Source organism: Eretmochelys imbricata, chromosome 1 (genome assembly GCF_965152235.1).
Source record: "Eretmochelys imbricata isolate rEreImb1 chromosome 1, rEreImb1.hap1, whole genome shotgun sequence".
Taxonomy (NCBI): domain Eukaryota; kingdom Metazoa; phylum Chordata; order Testudines; family Cheloniidae; genus Eretmochelys; species Eretmochelys imbricata.
The window spans coordinates 109,533,714-109,555,210 of record NC_135572.1 but is presented as its reverse complement, the minus strand read 5'-3'; the positions used below and the strand labels follow the sequence as shown (position 1 = coordinate 109,555,210).

The 21,497-nt window shown below is 42.0% G+C and overlaps 1 protein-coding gene across 1 annotated transcript in view; it reads right to left on the bottom strand.

Moving 5' to 3' along the window:
- COL4A2 (collagen type IV alpha 2 chain) overlaps positions 1 to 21,497 on the bottom strand; it is a 181,809-nt gene that overhangs the window by 85,598 nt on the left and 74,714 nt on the right. The window contains exons 4-7 of the mRNA XM_077807549.1: positions 4,878 to 5,012; positions 4,744 to 4,788; positions 2,456 to 2,572; positions 208 to 279 (exon numbers count right to left, since the gene is read on the bottom strand). Coding sequence (XP_077663675.1) covers positions 208 to 279; positions 2,456 to 2,572; positions 4,744 to 4,788; positions 4,878 to 5,012 — 369 coding nt within the window. The remainder of the gene's footprint in view (positions 1 to 207; positions 280 to 2,455; positions 2,573 to 4,743; positions 4,789 to 4,877; positions 5,013 to 21,497) is intronic.

The window sequence follows — 21,497 nt, the reverse complement described above, 5'->3', positions numbered from 1 at the left end:
TTATGAAGAAATTGGAAAGGTCCCACTTTCCTGGAAGTCAGCTAGGGTTCATAATACTCAGGAGAGTGAAAAGTAACAGCCCTGTTGCAAAATGCATGTAGAAAAATCAGAAACTTGGCTTAAAGATGGAAAAAACCCCACCCCTCTACCAAATCCAAGAGACGCTGCACATGAGAGCTCATCAATTCACAAGTGATAGATACGTACCCTGAATTTGCTTGCTAGTTCAGGAGTCATTACAAAAGGTTCCCCCTTCTGACCTTTTGGTCCCTGGATTCCCTAAATTGATAAGACAAAAAGAAAAAGGCTTTTCACATCTATGACTATTTATATATTTGCAGTGATGAGCTGCCAAAATCTTAACTGGTTCCCTATAAAAAGTTCTGATTTAAGGGATGTGCCCCAGTATGTATTTTTTCTACCAACAGGGTTACCATACGTCCGTATTTTCCCAGGAGGAATTTTTAAAATTTAAAAATTCCTCCCAGACGGTGATTTAAGAACCAAAAAGCCGGACCTGTCCAGGAAAATACGGATGTATGTTAAGCCTGCCTAAAGTTCTTTTTTAAAAAGATGGGCCTGAACTAGAAATGAGCTCCGTTTCACATGTGTGGGTCCCCGCCTCTCCCTAGAGGTGTGCTAGGGTGACCAGATGTCCCGATTTTATAGGGACAGTCCTGACTTTGCGGTCTTTTTCTTATATAGGCTCCTATTACCCCCACCCCCTGTCCTGATTTTTCACACTTGCTGTCTGGTCACCCTAGGGGGTGCACATGTGGGTCCCACCTGCTCCCTGCCCCCTCATTGAAGCAGGTGTGCAGGGTTACTGCCCTGGGAACTGCAGGGCACCAGTGGACGTGGGGCCAGCTGCAGACAGGGGCTTGGGGCAGGGCTAGCTGGAGGCAGGGGGTGCAGGGCTGGCTGCGGGCAGGGCAGGGGGTGTGGAGCTGGTTGGAGACAGGAGGGTGTGGGGTTGGCTGGAGGCAGGGGGTGCAGGGCTGGCTGCAGGCAGGGCAGGGGGTGTGGGGCTGGTTGGAGACAGGGCAGGGGCTGACTGGAGGTAGAGACTGGCTGCGGGCAGGGCAGGGGGTGCGGCAGGGGCTGGCTGTGGGCAGGGGTTGCGGGGGTGGCTGGAGACAGGGGCTGGCTGCGGGCAGGGCAGGGGGTGAGGCAGGGGCTGACTGCGGGCAGGGCAGGGCAGGGGGTGCGGCAGGGGCTGTTGCAGGCAGGGCAGAGGGTGCAGGGGTGGCTGGAGATGGTCTGGCTGCAGACAGGGCAGGGCAGCGGGTGCATGCGGCAGGGGTTGGCTGGATACAGGGCAGGGGGTGCGGCAGAGGCTGGCTGCAGGCAGGGGGTGCAGGGCTGGCTGTAGACAGGGCAGCGGGTGCGTGTGGCAGGGGCTGGCTGCAGGCAGGGCAGGGCAGGGGGTGCAGGGCTGGCTGCAGGCAGGAGGTGCGGGGGTGGCTGGAGGCAGGGCAGGGGGTGGCTGGAGACGGGGGCTGGCTGCAGGCAGGGGGTGCAGGGCTGGCTGCAGGCAGGGTACCACATGGCTCCCGCAGCACCCCAGGCCGCTGGAGGAGGAATTACATCACTTTCCGTCCGGAGCCCATCAAAGCCTCAGCGCCCCCTGCAGGGAAACGGGTTAACAACCGGTTCTAAAACTGCTTCAAAATTTAACAACCGGTTCGCGCGAACCAGTGCGAACTGCTTCCAGCTCACCACTGCATATTTGAAGTTGTGAAATATATCCAACAGCAATTTCATATGCATATACACACTAAAGTGTGTGAACAGTGACCATGCCTAATGGTGGAAATTCATGTTACATGTAAAAAGATGAAATCATCAGGATCATATGGGTGAATTGTGCAGGAAGCAGGCAAAGAAATTTGCCCTTAATTAAGAATTAGGTTGTGGGACCTCAGCATAGTCCAGTCTATTGGCTGGAATAATGACTGTGGTCCCGCCATGCTGCTTATGTGGGTTGGTAAAGCCACTAGATCTAAATAATGAACTGTTTTTGTGAAAAAAAGTTGTGAAAAATTTTCCTCAAAATTTTGATTTATTGTGATGAATGATACTCTTTAGTGGATAGAGTATAGAAGCCACCCTGTGGTTCCCTCAAACCACTTCACTGTGGGACTTATATGATGGAGAGGGTTTTGAGTAGACCCTCCAGACCTTTGTGAATTTCATAGTTTTTCATTACTAACTTCTGTGGCAAAACCATATGGGTGTTGCGTTAGGTCATCCCCTGTAAGTGGAGTGTTCTGTGGATAAACAGAGGGTCAAAAACCAAAAGCACTACTAAAAGTCATTAGAAAAAATAGTTAAAACATGAGATAAACAGAGTGGATAGGGAGTCCCACTTAAGATTTTTCCATTTCAGTCCTGAAAATACTAGACTTAAATTAATCAAAATAATCAATTTCAGTTCATTCATTCAGCTACTTACAAAGAAACCAGGTTGACCACTGGGCCCCTGACTTCCTTGTTCACCAGCATCACCTCTGGTCCCATTGCAGCCATCGTGACCTGGTTTCCCCCTTGATCCTGGCTGACCAGGATGACCCTGTAGAGAATAAAAAATGTGTTTATCTATCCATCTGTTCCTAATTTTCATTTTCCAGTGCTTATATAGTTTTTAAACATTCTCATAATCAGCCCAAGGCTTAGATCCATGGGAAACTACAATTTTCAAAGAAAGAAACACAGACAGTGCTGTTTTTTATATAGCTGCAGCTTGAACCAGATGCCCCAGACAGCATGAAAAAAGTCAAAGGCAAAGGAAAGGGTAAGAAAGCTATGCTCAATGCACTTTCTGTTAAACAGAGAGCTTAACCAACTAAGGGCTCTTATACAGGGAGTATCAGGGCTGGGATTATTGCAGAAATCAGTATCTCGGCGTAAAAGTCTGGGAAGAAGGGTTTCTTGCTGGCTTTGAACAGCTTCCCTTCTAGGAGGAAAAAAAACATAGCAATGGTTTTGGAACAGGGCTGGGTGTCATGATGCAGCTGTGACATACACATGGAGAGAGAAAAATAAGCAGCTCAAGCCAAAGGGGTATGTGACATTGTGGAAGTACCACTATCAGCCTCTTGGGATATTGGAAGGGAGAGAAAAGCTGGTCGTTTTTCAGCTCTCCCTTAAACTGGATGTACTCCACTGTGATTCCATTAATTTCACTGCCGTTACTTACTCCTGATTTTCATCAATGTCAAAGAGAATCAGAGCAATCATGTACTTGCTTTGAGCTGCTCTCTACTCTATGAAAGACTGCAACCAGAAAGATAGGAGCCAAGTATGCTCAGAACTCCATCTTTCTTCTCCCTTCTCCACCAGCTGGAGCTGTGATTTCCTTTCCACTCCTGTTCCCTCATCTGAGCAGAAAGAAAACTCCTAATTTCTTGCCTGCCCCCACTAAGCACCAGTATTCTCCCACTATTCATCGGCCTCACGATCCTCACCTCCCTCTTCTTGGCCATCAGCCTCATATCTCTGCACTGAGCCACTCTCGGGTTCACATCAGTTCCTATTTACTTCCAGATAGTCACCATTGGTTCCTGGCCTGAGACAGCTGGCTGGGAAACAACAGCAGGGGGAGGCAGGATACATTGAGATTGCAGGTTGGAGGAAAGAGGTGGAGCTATCTAAGACTCACTGCAGGCAAGTGTCCCAATACAGCCCAATTTTCTTGTAGCCAGAACACCACCCTCCTCTCGCACGGACATCAGCTGTGTGTATGCAAACCCCACTGAAGTCAGTGAAAGTTGTATGCATGGACTCATAAGGACCCTTGGCTGCAGTGCTTCCGCTGTGGAGGGGAAGGAGCCTTTCATCTTTGGTTTTCAGAGAGAAGAGGAAGAAAGAGTGTGAGTGAGAGAGAGAATCTTCTAAAACCAGATTTGGAACATTGCTGGAAGCAAAGAGGGTTAGAGGAGAGTGGATGTGGATGTGCATGTGTGGGTGGTAGAGAAAGTCCCTGATGTCAGAGAGCACTGCAAAGGAAGTCCTGGGAAATCTGTCCAGGGATTCCTGTGACTCAGATTTCTTTGCTTATTATTTTATGCCACAAGATGTAAAGTAGGGTAAGCTGCACTTTGAACTCTTTCCCATGAATGGACTATGGTTTTCATTTTAGGACTTTTCAATGGGTTTGTTACACAGACAGTGAGAATTTATTCAAAGTTCTACAGTACTGAAATACCTATGAAAGCTTTTAAGATCATGTCACTCACAACATATAACAAATAAAATTAATAACCACTCGGCCCCCTTATAACCACTGACATTTTCAAAGCACTTTACAAGCATGAAACAATGAAGGACAGGATTTTGTCCCCCTCCACTGCACGATGAGGGGAGACTAAGTACATGGATCACAGCTCTCTCGTGCAGAAGAGCATGCTTAGCTCAGCAACCCCTATAGACACGCTGCAGACGTCCTCCTTTTCAGCCCTTTTTGTGGGTTTCTCTATGATGGGCAGCAACTGAATCCTAATTATCTGTGATGATGATAGACAAGGCAGAGTTTTCTTCTCAGTTATATGTCTGCAACTGCATTCATTTTAACAAGTCTCACTGACTTGAGTTGGGTTGCCTGCATGTAACCGAGGACAGAATTTGACATATGGGTTTTAATTCAGTGGGGTAGTTTCAGTCCAGGCAAAAATGTTTACAGTGAATGGTAAACAACTCTCAGTAATCCTTGATATCTAATGTATGAAGTGAGTGACTACTTACAGGAACACCATCTGCACCAGGGAAACCAGTTACTCCTCTTAGCCCCTAAAATGAGACAACACAATTAAAGCAAGAATTATCCCACTATTTTCTTCTTTAGGTGTTAGATGAAATATGTGAAGCTTTGAAATTACCACTTCTCCTTTTGGTCCAGTTACTCCAGGTTGCCCTCTTTCACCTTTGTGACCTTTGTGACCTTCTAAACCTGGGATACCCATTAATCCCGGTGGTCCAGGGAATCCCTGAGGTCCAAGTAGTCCTGGTTGACCCTGAGAAAAGCAATAAAAGCATTTCTTCAGGAATGATTGTAATACACAGGGATCACCAATTCATCTCTATTATAATGGAATCTTCCCATCCTCTTAAACAGATGAAAAAAAACACTCAACTCTTCTTACTCTGGTAGGCTGGGTTCTTTGGTGAACATCATGTGACAGCAACACACATAGAAATATACAACAGGGGACTGTATTGTGTATGACAAAGCAAATGCTTTAAAACAAAACAGCACTCATCCTAGAATATTCACTGTTATGCTATGAAAAGAATGTTATCTGCAGAATAAACAGAGCTGGTTTCTGTTGAGCAAGGCCCAAAGCAGATCCAATTACAGTCCACTCCAAGTAACTGAGATGTACTTAATTGTGAAATCCACTTAATTGGGATGTTTCTCCCAAATTGAGTCAGATACTTAACAGCAGGAATTTCTGTTTCTTTGGGATGGTAATTCCCCTTAATTATGATGCCTGAAGATGATTAGATGGGATTCATATAGGAATAGGTACTCAGCTAAGGAATGGTAATCACATAGGTTGAAGAGTTGATCAAAGGCTTCTCCGTCCTCAAAAGAATCTCTTCCAGTGTTGGTTCAGCAAAACAGCATTAATGATGCCATTCAGGCCACTTCAAACTTTGCTTAAAATTCATTCTCTTGAGGCTGGCAGAATTGCAAGGATCAACAAAAACCAACTAGCACTATACTCTTCTATTACATTTAAATTCAAATTGCGGGGAAAAGATCTCTTTGAGACTTAGTCACGTGAATCAGCAGGTTGGAGATTAGTGACATGCAGCATTTTGAGAACCATTCCAAAATATAAAATGGCTTCTTAGGGACTACAGTTTTTGTGTGTGCTGTGTAGTGCCGAGCACTTAACATATAATAATTAACAACAATCTTCTTTTAACTGGGAAATCTGCTTAATCAGGATGACAGGCCATCCAGAAAGGCAGTGATCAATTTGTAATGAAATTGAGCTGGGGCTCAAGCAATTAGGTGCTGGGGCTCTAGCCATTTTTTCACATTCATAACTGATGCAGCAAGCCCCGAGGTGCCGATGCTATGAACTGCCAGGCCTAGAGGTGCCGGGGCTCAGCCTTGGAAAGCCCTGGTACAAATTAAGCACTGTAGCAAGGCATCCTACAAACCATACAACTAAAATATACACAAGTGTGTATAAACGGAATGAAATTATTAGTATAATACAGATCCATCACATATTCCTCACCTCACTTCTCTGAAACCACACCCCCGCAAAATAGATAAAATACATAAGGTTATATATACATCAAATATTCCAATCTTTTGGTCCTGTGAAGAATATTGGTGCCATTTTCACTTAATGCCACTGGGCTAGAGAAAGGAAAAGAAACAAAACTGATACTGGATCACTTTCTTAGATCCAGAAAGTCGTCAAGATGCTTAACAATATGCTGTTGAGTTTTAGGCAATCTTTTGGTTTATTTTTATTTTACACTATGGGCTCTGTCTTGTGACTTGTGTGACATACTTCACAAATTTTCTTTTTTCATTTTCACTCCTCTGTTCATAACTATATTCTGGCTATTGTAGCCCTTCAGAGAAACACTCCAGTAGCTTTAATAACATAAACAAAAACAACCCTCCCAACCAAAATATGATATATGCCTGTGGTATAAAAATAATCAATCATAAATGGTTATTCTTAGATCTTCCATATATCTTTGTTTTCACTTTGTTCACAATTATTGATCAAGACTCAAATTAGGCTTTTCCCTTCTACTGTGGCTTATTCAGAAAAAAAAATATCATCATGCAGGTAGGTTTTGTGGCTAAAGTACTGGCTTTTTCACCCCTACCACAAAAGTGTGAGCATGATTTGTACACAGAATCAAGGAAATGTAGGGAAGGGAGCATGAGAGGTCATTTAATCCATTGTAAGGAAGGACCAAATACGAGACCATCCCAGACAGGTGTTTGTCTTACTTGTTCTTAAAAACCTCCAGTGATGGGGATTCCACAGCATGCCTTGATAACCTATTCTAGTACTTAACTATCCTTTCAATTAAAAACTTTTTCCTAATATCTAACCTAAATTCCCTACAGGAAATCCACTATGTTATTTTAGCCCAGACCATATTGAGGAGCTGACATAATGAAAACATCTGCAAAATTCAGTACAATTTCTGCTTGGAAAGGGGTCAGGAATGAGATGCTTTACAGATGTATTACACTTTATTCCTCTGGATCTAATCACCAGTATGGATCTTTTGCACCTTATTTTCTACCCTGTTTCAATTAATCTAACATAACCAATTACTTAGGAGCGGTGCCAAAGGATACAATGGATCTAAATATTTAAATTGTCATAGTGAAACAGCTTCCATCCTATACATACAACTTGACAAGAATGTAATGCAATGTCCTGTCATTTAGAGCAAGTCTGCTTTATCAGTGAAGCAAAACTGCGATTATTTGGCTATGGGATGTGAATCCTTCTTTTGTGTCAGCATATTAAATAGAAACAAATATACATATAAGTTAAGGGCCAGATACTTCACTGGCAAAAAATGAGGGAGTTGCTCAGATGGACAAAGGGACCAACAAACACCTGAGCAAGAGGCAGCTCAATTCCTCATCCTGCTCACTCCTACCTGCCCTGAGTGTGTCTCTATCTACAAAGACAGCAGAATGACTATAACAGATCCACACACAGGAGGGTGGGCTCTAGGATCAGGGATGTGGAGACATGCCCTCAACCATACCTTTCCCCATTTATATGCTATGGCATAAACTCTGGGTGCATAGGTGTCAGGTCAGGTGGTCACATGCCATGAGTAGCTTGTGCAGGGTACTGATTGATACTTCCAAAGCAGTAGTGTCTCCTTGTACAGCTGTAAGTGCCCATATCCCCTGTTCTTCTGCTTCCAAGGTGCATAGACCAATACAACACCAGACCTTATAGAAATATCTTAACTATTTGTTTAAATTTATAAATACTGTGTGACAGGGTGCTGAGTAAGGAGGGCTTAACCAGCCCCCTGCCACTTCAGGCCCAATCAAGAGGAATAGATTGGGGCTGGTTGAAGAGCCCTGTGCCTGTCTGGCAACGAGAAACAGCTGCCAGCCTAATCAGCCAGGGGCTGTAAAGGCTGGCAAGCAGGAAGCCAGAGGAGGAGGGCACAGGCAGAGGCAGCCCTGCCCTGCCCTGCCCTGCCCTGCCCTGCCCTGCCCTGCCCTGCCCTCTCCTCTCCTCTCCTCTCCTGCTGGTAAAGTTTGGCTGTTAAAAACCTGTACATAGATAGTAAGGTGGTGGTGGGAAAAAGCTGTAAATAAAGAGCACTGGTGTTTGCATCAACCTGAGGCATTCCTGACTGATTTACAAGGGAAGCAGCGGCAGAAACCAGAGGGGCCCAGTTTACGCCTCGGTACACACTGCTTAAAAAATATAATGCTTTATTAAATATTGATGTTTACATAACTGCAAAGAAATAAACCCATAAAAAGGCATAAGGCAGAGCCTCAAATAATCTCTTAAAGTAGATGCAAATCACATGCCAGAAAAAGCAGAGCACCATGCAAACAAAGTTTGCAAGCCACAATCCAACTGTATAGTCACATCACCTGAGTTAGCTCAAGTTTCAGATTACATTTTGAGCAATTTTAGTAAAATGGATCTTTTAATTAAGCCACAGTCAGAGAAATAATGGATTCTATGTATGGAAAATGCTACTTGGTGTAGCCACAGAAATAAATGAAAGCCTGGCTAACCCAAGTAACTTCCACAGTCTAGACAGCTGCGGGAAGGATGTAAACATACAAACACCAGGCTTGCAGATAGAATGCCTTTTGAACATCTAATTACAACTTCCAACAAAACGCTCATAATGGACCAGATCACAAAATGTGCACAAAGCCCTGCGTAGGGGATAGTGTGGTGGCACACCACCCCTGTGGCAGCATCACAGAAGGCACAATTTTGTCTTTCCATTAGTATAACAAAGATTGCTCATCGCTACCAACCCTGTGCTCCAGTCCTGCTCCACAAGCATGCGGGGGGAGGGGGGCGGGCTCTGGGCTATGGCCCTGCCTCCACCTCAACCTCTCCTTGCTACCTTTCCGATGATTTGTTCACGGGTGAAAGGAGGGGGCCTTACATACACTATCTCATGTCAGGGCTCACCATTATACATTATTATGTACAACAAAGGTATTATAATTAAACCTTGAGGGGTCACTGACCTAGTCTAATGAGATTACGAGTTAGCTCCGGAGAATACAGCCTTATTGTAACAATGCACTGATGTCTGCATCTTTATTTTGCCAATATGTAACTTGCATTGTACACTACGTCCATCTTTTCTCCACTTCCTTTATTGGACCCCTGGTGCTGCTCACCAAAGATGTGGCCACCTGTTAACTAGAAAGCTTCAGTCAAATAAAGGTCTCGTCTGTCATGTTTTAAATAGCTGACAAAGTAGGAACAACATTTTCAGATGCTGCAACTCATTTTTTTTGGGGGGGGAAGTCATCTATTTTCAACTTCCTTCGAAACATAACCAATCTTCAGACTTCAGACACTCAGAAACTCTGCTGGCCTTTCAGCTTTTCCCTGGCATGGAGTTTGCTTTAATTAAAATTAGCTTGTGATCTCACTCCTCCTCTTCATACTGATTCTGTCCCCCAAGCCCATCTTACAAGATAATGCTGTCAGCACGGAGTGGTACTATTACTCTTTATTATTACTACTTGCCAGCCCTTGCTACAAAGCACAAAGGTGCTAGAGCAGTGGCGGGCAACCTGTGGCCCCTGGGCCGCATGCAGCCCATCATGGTAATCTGATTGCAGGTCGCAAGACATTTTGCTGATACTGACCATCTGCAGGCCTGGCCCCCCCGCAGCTCCCAGTGGCCGCGGTTCACCATTCCCAGCCAACGGGAGCTGCAGGAAGCAGCGACCAGCATGTCCCTGTGGCCTGCGCCGCTTCTCATAGCTCCCTTTGGCCATGAATGATGAACTGTGGCCACTGGGAGCTGTGGGGGGCCATGCCTGTGGACAGTCAATGACAGCAAAATGTCTCATGGCCTGAAATCAAACTACCCTGATAGGCCGCATGCGGCCCGTGTGTCACAGGTGTCCCACCACTGCTCTAGCACCTTCATGCTTTGTAGCAACGGCTACAGTGATGTCCCTGAAAATTCACCCAAATTTGGCCATGGTATAAACCTTTCAATAAAAATCTCATTTTGTACAAAGAAAAGGAGTACTTGTGGCACCTTAGAGACTAACCAATTTATTTGAGCATAAGCTTTCGTGAGCTACAGCTCACTTCATCGGATGCATGCTGTGGAAAGTGTAGAAGATCTTATTATATACACACAAAGCATGAAAAAATACCCCCTCCCACCCCACTCTCCTGCTGGTAATAGCTTATCTAAAGTGATCATTCTCCTTACAATGTGTATGATAATCAAGTTGGGCCATTTCAAGCACAAATCCAGGTTTTCTCACCCCTCCCTCCCCCGACACACAAACTCCCTCTGTGTGTGTGTGTGTGGGGGGGGGGGTGAGAAAACCTGGATTTGTGCTGGAAATGGCCCAACTTGATTATCATACACATTGTAAGGAGAGTGATCACTTTAGATAAGCTATTACCAGCAGGAGAGTGGGGTGGGAGGAGGTATTTTTTCATGCTTTGTGTGTATATAATAAGATCTTCTACACCTTCCACAGCATGCATCCGATGAAGTGAGCTGTAGCTCACAAAAGCTTATGCTCAAATAAATTGGTTAGTCTCTAAGGTGCCACAAGTACTCCTTTTCTTTTTGCGAATACAGACTAACACGGCTGTTACTCTGAAACCTGTCATTTTGTACATGCTCAGTAGAGGCTTGTTAGAACTTGGTAAGAAAATTCTGTGAAGATTCCATCCACATTGATCACGCTCCAGCTCAAGGCTCCAGGAGCTGACCAGTGCTTCCCCTGCAATTGCTCCTTCTGCCTGCCAGGGACCACTGTGGTGCCAGGCACCACTGTGGTGCCAGGCACCAGTACCGAGAGCAGAAAAACTGGATCCTTTGTGCTCTCAAGGTCTCCATTCTGGCATCCAGGCAGTATGGAGGAGAAGAAGGAAGCTGCCTCACTGTAATGCGAAGCATGAAGAATGTGGGCTGGACAGGACAGGGATAGAACAGAGTGGAGGTGTGGTTGCAGGAACCAGAAGGTAGTGAGGAGCCTGGAGGAGGGGGAAAGGAACTAGTGTTGCAGTGAGTAGGAGCATAAGGCAAGGGGGCAAGAGCTGGGATGAGGACAGTAGGACAGAGACAGGTTGGGGGACAGGAGCAAAAAGTTCTACAAGCATTAGAGCACACTATCCTCTGAATCTGGAATTTAACCAGAGTCCTAAATCTCTACATTCCCCTGCTGCCAGAAAACAGGCTGTAAAACCCATTGCATAAGTGTGTGTCTCATTCCTTCCCTAGTGCCTACTCTCTATAGAGGATACAGCCTACTATTGCTTTCAGTTACTCTGTCAGCTCAAATGGTGCAGTAGATCTAAATGTCCAAACCCTGATGATGATCCAAGTTAGAAATCAATAATAGAATTTTTGGGAGGGAGGGAGTTATATTAGGAATTACATTTCAAAAATCTACGTTAAAAGAATGTTAAGGCTGCAAAGTCAAGCACTCAAATTAGGAAATGTCAGAATTAAGGTTGCCCATGCAACCTTAATTTGGCCCTTTTGTGCATATGTGGTAAGAAAAGTCTTTAACTACATGATCACATACTGTCTTTTTCACAGGACCACTGCCTCTTTCAGTGCACAGAATGCACAGTGCTCTGGGGATGAATCAGTGTTGTGTAATGGAAGAGACTATTGTCCGTAGGACCCCTTATTTTGCAGAAATTCTAAGTTGTGTAGTAAATGAAGCAGGGGGTTGCAGAAAGAGAAATGATGATCGCCTGGTTAAGGACATTAAATGCCATCCTGGAGAACTGGATTCTAGCTCTGCTTCTGCCAGTGTTTCTAAGTGAGCAGTAAGTCACTTAAACCAAAATTTGCACAGGTGGCCACTAATTGTTTTTCTTATATTCTGGGTTCCCAACACAGGATACCTGGGCTCTGATTTGAGGAGGTGCTGAGCACTCACAACAGCAAGTGAAATCAACTGGTGTTGTGCTTTAAACATATAGTATGCTATAAAACTGCTAGGTACTCTAAAAAGTCAGGGCCTATGTGTCTCAGGTTGGGCACTCCAAATTAGTGGACACTTCTGACAATTTTGGCCTTGATTTCTCTGTGCTTCAGTTCCTCATTTTTGGAATGGGAATAATACTACCTAATTTCATAATAGTGCTGTGAAGATAAATTATTCACTGAATGAGACGGGGGTTCTACAGGAAAAATAATATGTAATCATGTAATTAAAGACTGTGTCATAAGGCTTACCCACAAGGGGGGTGAATTAAGGTTGCATGGGCAACCTTCATTCTGGCATTTCCTAACTTTTGAGTGTTCGACTTATACATTTACAGGATTTTATAGCCAGAAATGACCATTAGATCATCTAGTCTGACCTCTTGTATAATACAGGCTACAGAATTGCATCAAGTTAGTCCTGTATTCAGCACAGTAATTTGTATGTGACTAACGTATATCTTCCAGAAAGGCATCCAGTCTTGACTGGAAGACTTCAAGAGATAGAGAATCCACCACTTCTCTTGGTAGTTTGTTTCAGTGGTTAATCACCCTTATTGTTAAATACTAGCATAGATTTTTAACAGTGAGTGTGAGTAATCATTGGAGCAAACTACCATAGAACATGGTGGATCATCCATCTCCTGATGTCTTCAAATCAAGATAGGATGCTTTTGCATCCATTATGTTGACTTTGCAACCATAACATTATTTTAATATAGGTTTTTTGGACGCAATTTCAATAATGACACTAGTGGTAAGTTGACTTACAGGTGTGATTCACATTTTTTATTGTCCACCACCCTCTCTAGGATAGCAATCTGAAATATTGCTGAGGTGAAATGATTTTACTTCAGAAAATAGCTTACATATACCTACTCCTCATCACGTGTAGATTCATGGGTTCACACGAAGAGGCTAACAAAACAGTGTGCATCACATCATCTAATAACTACTTTTGAGAGGGATATGCAAAGGCAAAAAAACCTTAGGAAAATGGCATTCCTTGAAGATTAACAATGGGGTTTACTTCTCCATCAATTCTTACATAAAAATTACATCCCTGTTCAGATGATTTAAACAGTCATCAATGGCAGGATACATTCCTTAAGTAGGCAATTCCTGCTATGTTCTTCCCATGACTTAAAATAACTGGAAGAGGTCTCACACAATTAAATTGTCCAACACAGGCATGTGCAGAATCTATTTACAGTAAGGAGCAAAGGTCAGAAATTCTAGGAAGCCTGGGGGAATTCTTCCCAGAAAATGTTTGCAATGTCTGACGCAAATCGGTGCCTGTTCAGTAAATGAGGTACATGAAAGAAAGTGCTATCAGGGGTGTGATTTAATTTAGTGATAACTTGGCATTCCATAATTAAGCTCCAGAGAATTATGAAAAGCCTGAAAAGACTTCCAAAATTATATTGCATATCCATATGCTTTAGACATTTTTTAACCTCCAATTCTTTTAGGACCACTCAAGAAGAAGATAGCTCATGCGGTGAAGCTTGCTTTCCTCACTGCTAAATTTAAAAAGTTAAGCAAAGGAACAGTTATGATTATGATTAAACATTTACGTTGTGGTAGTGACTAGAGGCCAACCAAGTTGAGGCCCCATTGTGCTAGGTGCTGTCCAAATTTATAGTAAATGACAATCTCTGCTCCACAAGCGATTATAACCCTAAAGACAGATGTCATATGTGGAGGAGACAAATAATAAGGACAGCTTGTGGGTGGGGAGGAGGCATTTAACCAATGATGAGCAGTAATCACACAGTATTAGAACAGTTGTTATAGCTTCACCATACTTGACAACATGCTCCATCATACTTTGTTGTAAGTCTATTTTTTAACACTTTCTGGTATAAAGCCAGGGTAGTGAATCTGATGAGTCATTCTCCCCCACAACAGAATTACCTTATAGTCACAAGTCATCCTAGGGTGGGAGAGAAGAGACCAGGTTAATGCCCTGAACTTTTTAAAGGGTCACTTGTGGAAGAGAAATCTCGCTTCCTGTGACACTGACTATATGTAAAGGCATTCCACCATTTCCTTGGTGCTTATCTGAGACCTTAGTCTTGCCAAGAAAGACAGTCAAATGGGCCTTAGAAATTTGGAGGGAAAAATAATCCTTCATAACAACTGTAAGAAGGATGGCTGGGAGAAGGAAATGGTAGGGAACTCACAGATCTAATGCTAGTAAGTCGTTTGACAGCTGGTCCAATGGGAGGGGAGGCAACAAGCATGATAGAAAGTCATTCACTAGGGATGGGAGTAGAAAGGGTCATTAAGAAAAGAAACAGTGTCAGAGCTGGTGAGGAAGGCTAATTCAGGAAAGAGCATCCCAGTGGGTGCATGAAGGAGAAGCTGCACTGCAAACCAGTTCTAGCCTGGCTAGTAGAAAGCCACTGGTAGGAAGGGGCAGAGGAGATCAGAAGTAGAACATCTCTGAAATCAGAGAGCAGTTCAGAAGGGGCCAAAGCTAGGAAGATCAGCCTGTCAGAGAATGAAAATTACATTGATGCAAGGTCATATATTTACAAATGTAGGTCCTTGTACAACTATTATGTAAATGCACACCTCTGTTGTTCATTTGCTTTGCCAAAAATAGCATTAACAGGAGAAACCAGGCTATATGTTTAAGGATTGTTCCAGCTTTGGGGTAGCCTCCCCCATAGAGGGGAGCTAGAAATAATCTTCTGGACCAGACAATTTGACAGTCGCCCTTTCAGGAGGAGCCCTTAAGTGTGGTGCTGGATAACTATGGACACCGCTAGCTAGAGGGGAAGATGTAATGTAAGGGTCTCAGGGAGAACAGACAATGCCCAGTCACTGGAAAGTCAATTCCAGGCACAAGAGGCCTGAGCCCTAACAGTCTTTCCCCTTTGGGGTTCTCAGCCTAGGAAATAACTTATATATTTTTTGTATCACAATCCTTGCACACCAGGGGTATATGTGTGAACTCTTTCTTTCCTCTCAGCTTTACTAAAAACTTGTTTTTCTGTTACACACACATCAGTGGTTATTGGGAACGCACCAAGCACTAGGGCTGGCTTAGAAAGCATCTGTAGTGCTTGCCTTTGATTGTGTGCTATGCTGGACACATTGTCAGGTACTCAGTGGGATTGTGTCACCACAGCACTTACGGTGACCCAGAAGAGGGGCATTACACTATTATGCCCTAGGATCACAAATGCATTAAATTCTACACTGGTTACCCTAGGTATAATAGTTCTCTCTGTAAGAAATTATACCTTACAATGGAATTAACAAGATGTTTTGTAAAGCACAAAACAACAACAAAATGAATATGCAATCAAAAATGTTCCCATCTGGAATTCATAGCTCTGGAATAAACGGAATAATAAATAGCTCATTTATTGGAAAATTATTTTAGGCATTTCTCAACTATCTGAAATTTAGTTTTAGCATGATTTGAAAACAACCACCACTTTTGCAGTCCCTGCTGCCAGAAGGTCAAACATTCTCATAAGCTTTAGTAAAACTCCACCAGAAAGTTAAATTTAAGTACTGTACTCATGGTGAATCACACTCAACTGTTAATAATGTTAACCATTGAGGAGAAAATACATGGGCGCACACACACACACAAAATCCCATGGACTTTGCTTTTATTTAGATCATCATAAACTTTTACTTTTATAATCAGTACAGCAATAACGATTAATTTTAAAAGACCCCTAAGCTTTGATTTTCAGTACTTTTAATGCAAGCATGAGAATTCAATAATTGCCACTAGATGGCACTCACTATTATCATTTTTGACAATGTACATAAACAACAAAGGTACACATTTAGGAAACACACATACCTAATTTTGAACTCTGAGACTGTCTTGGTAAGAAGTTAGAGCGAGACAAAAATGTGTTGATACTAAATCCCAGAATGCAGGAGAAGTAGGATGTTTTTGCTAAAGTGACCAGCTGTGAAATAGTTAACAATGCTGTACTAACTGTGAAATAGAACTTCCTGGCTTTTATTCATTTCACTCCAAACCATATAGGCTAAAGACTTTGTTAAAATGAAAGCTTTTTTTACTGCCAAAACTGATGAGGCCAAGCCTTTACCATGGCACCCAGGCTTCATCAGACCAATCGTCTTCGTCCATTATGTCTCAAATGCTCTGCTTTTAAGGCTTCATACTTCTTCTTTTTCAAGGGAAAGACACACCTTTCTAGAGAAGTGAGCAAAAATCTTGTTTATTTTCTCCAGCAGCAAGTTAGCTTTAAACTTCACATCAAATACCTACAAAAATTAGTATTCCCGCTCTCCACTGCTCTAAGTCGTATTCTGTTGCTAAACTGGATTCAGCTACTGACGTCATGTGCTGTAGGTCATCAGCCCTTGAGAAAGACAGTGTTCTATGATCTAACTTGCACATCAGATAATGGAAACGGAGCAAATATTTTACATTTCTCTTGAACAAGTCAGCATTTGATTCTACAACATTGGTGCAGTTCTAAGAGATGCAGTAGGCCTAAAAGAATATGACAGAGGCAGCTCTCCCTATTCTTAAATTCCCCTTTGATGTTTTACAGAGGTTTATTTGTCTGAATATTTCACAGCCCATCTTATCTCCTGAAAAACAGACTTCCCTCTCATCTAATAAAAAAAGCTGTTTTTTCACACCAGAGAATAAAGAAAATATAAATTCAATTAAATTTAAAAATAACCCAAATGAACACAGGTTAGCCTATTGGTATGGTAATAATTTGCTGGTCATTCAGCTGTATCATCCAGACATAGGACATTTATTCCTGGGACAGTGGAAACCAAATTACATTAACATGAATTCCAGAGTAGTGATTCAGCTCGCAGAATGTTTTCTCCGAATAAGGAAGAAATAAACATTAAATCTTCATTAAAACCTCTATTAAAGAATGCTTGCCACCAAAACTCAGAAAGCCGCAGTCCCCTTCTGTAGGCAGTAAACTAAAAACTTTGTACTGCTCTCTGTTCCCAAGCTTTAATCTAATTTATGACATGTTTTCCAAAACTGTTTGATCTTCTAGGAAGTTGCTGTGTCACCCTAGAAGATCAAACACTGGTACAAGAAGATATACATTGGAATTATAGGTCAAGAACTCAAAGGATTCAGTTTAAAAATTCTTCATACACAGAATACATGAAAGTATTTGGAGGAATGCTTTGAGGTGTTTTTGTAGGGTTCTCCTCTTTTTAAACAATTTTACTGGGACAAAAACAGCAAAACACCCATAGAAAAGGGCAAGGATAGGCAAAACCCCATAAGGTTTTCCATGCTAAGTTTTCAACAGGGTATTTCATGGCAAATGGGATGGGTAGGGAGTGTTCCTATTTACAGAACCAGTAAGGGGTTTGGCTCCTGGAACTCACAGGTCCCCCAAGAAATTTAAGATAAGGTTGTTGTGGTATATTGCCAGCTCTGCTTGGTGTGTTGATCCTATTGAAGTATATGGCAGTACTCCCAATGACTTCAAAAGACAGAGATTTGACCTTAAATAACCAAGCTTTAGGAGTATGGAGTACAATATATAAGATTATTATTCCATTAAGGATGAGCAGATGACATAAAACTCATGCATGAAAATTCTGTTGTAAGAAAAAGTGCTGAATGTAACATGCATCAGATTATTAAACCACGTTGTCAATCAATGCCACACACATTACTAGTTGTAATGCAAAACAGTAACGTTCTCTTGGACGTTAGGAATGGTTTAGCATAAAAACATGAGATGGAAAATGTCACGACCACTTAAAACGTTTTTTCTTTTTTGTTTAGAGTACAGTGAGTAATTTAAATTATAGCAGTTCCAGATAGCAGTTTATCTCAGTTTCTATTGGCTTCAGATTAATATACCTGGTAAAACTTCTAGACCAGATTTTGGCTCCCTGATACAGCCCCCATACACTACAGGAAATCCTCCAGTGCAGGGCCAGCATAAGTGGTCTATAAATGCCCCCTGTCATAGTCTCCAGTTTAGGCACATGCTGTTTGCGAGAGTGGAAGGAGAAATGCTATCAGTGTAGCTAGTCTGGTTTATATTTGTGTAATCTGGCACAGTAATGCAACAGGGAGTCCAGTCATACAGCAAGGAGTCCACTCATTGGTTAACCCCACCTAAGATATAACTTACCTTTATGGTTATCTAAATATTATGACTTCATGTTCAATCTAAATATTGAGTCTTTATCAAATAAATAAAACCTAATGTTTAATTTGAGTCACTGCTGCCATTTAAATAGATACAGCAAGCTTTTTCAGACTAAGGGTATGCCACATTGCAAAACAAAAAAGTGTTCTTATCTCAGGTTAGCTAACTTGGGTTAAAACAGCAGTGAAGACCCAGGAGATCGGGTTTAATTCAGATTAGCAGCTCCAGCTCAACCTGTCTGTCCTATGAGCTTTTAACATGATCTGCTAGTCTGAGTTATAAACTGAGTTGCCATGTCTTCGCTGCTATTTTAACTCGAGTTAGCGAATATGGTTTATCTTACCACAGTTAAGAAGCTCATTTTTTTAGAAGAGTAGACATGCCCTAAGAGCTAACTGCCAGTTTTGAAGACTGTTTCTATAACACTCATTTATCATTTTAGAATAATTCATTAATATTTGATTAAATTACTCAAAAAAGTTCAGTTGACATGCAACAGCAAATTAATTTAGAAAACAAGTTAATACACATTTTGCCAAATCTGCCCTTGGAAGTACTCAAATATTAATGTGATGGATGTGATAGAAAAGTGGAGGTGCGTCTACAACTCCCATGGTTTCAATGGCAGTAGAGGAGATGTATTAAAGGGAAGAATTTAGCTCACTGGGCCTAAAAAGTGATATATACTTGAATGAATATATTGAAATAGAAATATAATAAATGTATCAGACATTTTTAGCACAATATAGTAGGCTTCCAAAATAGGAAGAAAAAAAATCTTTTCATTCAACATGGGTTTTGAAAGAATTTTAAAGGCTAGACACTCAGGGAATGTATGATGCAGGGTGAAATTCTATCCTTTTCTATTTGCTAATATCTACACCAAAATCTTATTTATTTAGTTATTTTTCATTTTCTCACTTATATTATTAATTGTTTGACCAATGAATTCCCAAGATCAGGAATTTTAGCTTCTGACAAGCCATATCAAATATTAATAACCTGTCAGGCAGTTAAGCCAGAGGTTTGGTTTTTAATAACTATAAACTTGTTGCTTGGTTAGTTAAGCTCTTAAGGAAAACACAACAACCAACACCTGTTTGTATTAGAACATTCAGTAATAGAACTGAAAAGTGATCTGCCAGCCAATTGTTTTAAAATGTTTTTTTTTTCTTTTTTTCAGTGCTGTGTGGGAGTGTTCTCAGGATCTTAAAAATTCAGGAAGTTCAACACAGATGTTTTTTGTCAGTGGGCGTTGGAAGCACCAATAGCTACATCTGTTCATTTTTTATATTTGTGAGAACACTTTTTTTCCGCCAAAACCATCCAGGGTTGAAATTTCCACACTGTGGAACTGGCCAAAATGTTAAGCTTGTTAGACTACATGAGTTTAAGTGTATGTGAAAATTAAAACCCCTATAGGAATTCACAATCTACAGTATGCCAGTTTTTCCATCTTATACTTCTCTTCTGTTTGAACAAAAGTGTAATTATTTCTGTGATGGGAACCACTAGCAGAACTGTAAATAGTTTTTTGATCATTCAACTATCACTTGTTGCGAACTGTTTTGGATTTAATATGAGCATATAGTAGTAGGCCAAGTTGTCCCCTATGTGAGAATCACCTGTGCAGGGGAGACAGGAATTGTTATGAGGTTCCCCCCACAGAATTTTACTGGCATTGTTCCCTCAGCAAGGTGATAAAAAGGCTGCTCCCTGTGCAGAATGAGTAGTGTAAGGACTGACTTCCTCAAACCCGCAGACATGTACAGATGTCAGGGGAAAAGCTGAGGCCTGGAAAAGCTGTATCTGTATGGAAGCTCTCTAACCTTTGCAGCCCTGTTCATGTGGACAGAACTGTCCCTCCAGCATCAGATTCTCTTCCCTCTGACCTGACCCCCATGCCCCACTCACACGTCCAGCTTCTAATGAGATGGCCTCCATGGGGTCAGTGGGAATGGGTAACAATAGTATGGAGGTGGCACTCTGCCCTTCTGAGACCTGCCTGCTATCAGGGAACTGCCTGACCCAATAAAATGTATAAATATATTTTTGTACATCCTGATTTTAAAATGCTATTTGAAATCAATGGGAGGTAGGCGACAAAATACCTTTGAGGATCTGGCCCTCTGTCTATAAAGATGTGATTTGCACTATGAAAACGTTTGGGAATCTCTTACCTTTTTAATTCAAAACAGAATAAGAGCATTGAAATATAGTAGGTGTCCTTTTATATCATGCCTCTGAGTAGTCTTATCTAAGTTCTTATAAATCATAGTGAGTACACTTGTAACGTTTGCAGACAGTACCAAGCTGGGAGGGGTGGCAAGGGCTTTCGAGGATAGGATTAAAATTCAAAACGATCTGGACAAACTGGAGAAATGGTCAGAAGTAAATAGGATGAAATTCAACAAGGACAAATGCACTTAGGAAGGAACAATCAGTTTCACACACACACACAAAATGGGAAATGACTGCCTAGGAAGGAGTACTGCAGGAAGGGATCTGGGGGTCATAGTGGATCACAAGCTAAATATGCGTTAACAGTGTAACGCTATTGCAAAAAAAGCAAACATCATTCTGAGAGGTATTAGCAGGAGTGTTGTAAGCAAGACACGAGAAGTAATTCTTCCGTTCTACTGCACACTGATTAGGCCTCAACTGGAGTATTGTGTCCAGTTCTGGGTGTCACAGTTCAGGAGAGATGTGGACAAATTGGAGAAAGTCCAAAGAATAGCAACAAAAATGATTAGGGTCTAGAAAACATGACCTATGAGGGAAGATTGAAAAAACTGGGTTTGTTTAGTCTGCAGAAGAGAAGACTGAGAGGGGACAGGATAACAGTTTTCAAGTAAATAAAAGGTTGCTAGAAGGAGGAGGGAGAAAAATTGTTCTCATTAACCTCTGAGGATAAGACAAGAAGCAATGGGCTTAAATTATAGCAAGAGAGATTTAGGTTGGACATTAGGAAAAACTTCCTAACTGTCAGGGTGGTTAAGCACTGGAATAAATTGCCTAAGGAGGTTGTGGAATCTCCATCATTGGAGATTTTTAAGAGCAGGTTGGACAAACACCTGTCAGGGATGGTCTAGATAATACTTAGTCCTGCCATGAGGCAGGGTACTAGACTAGATAACCTCT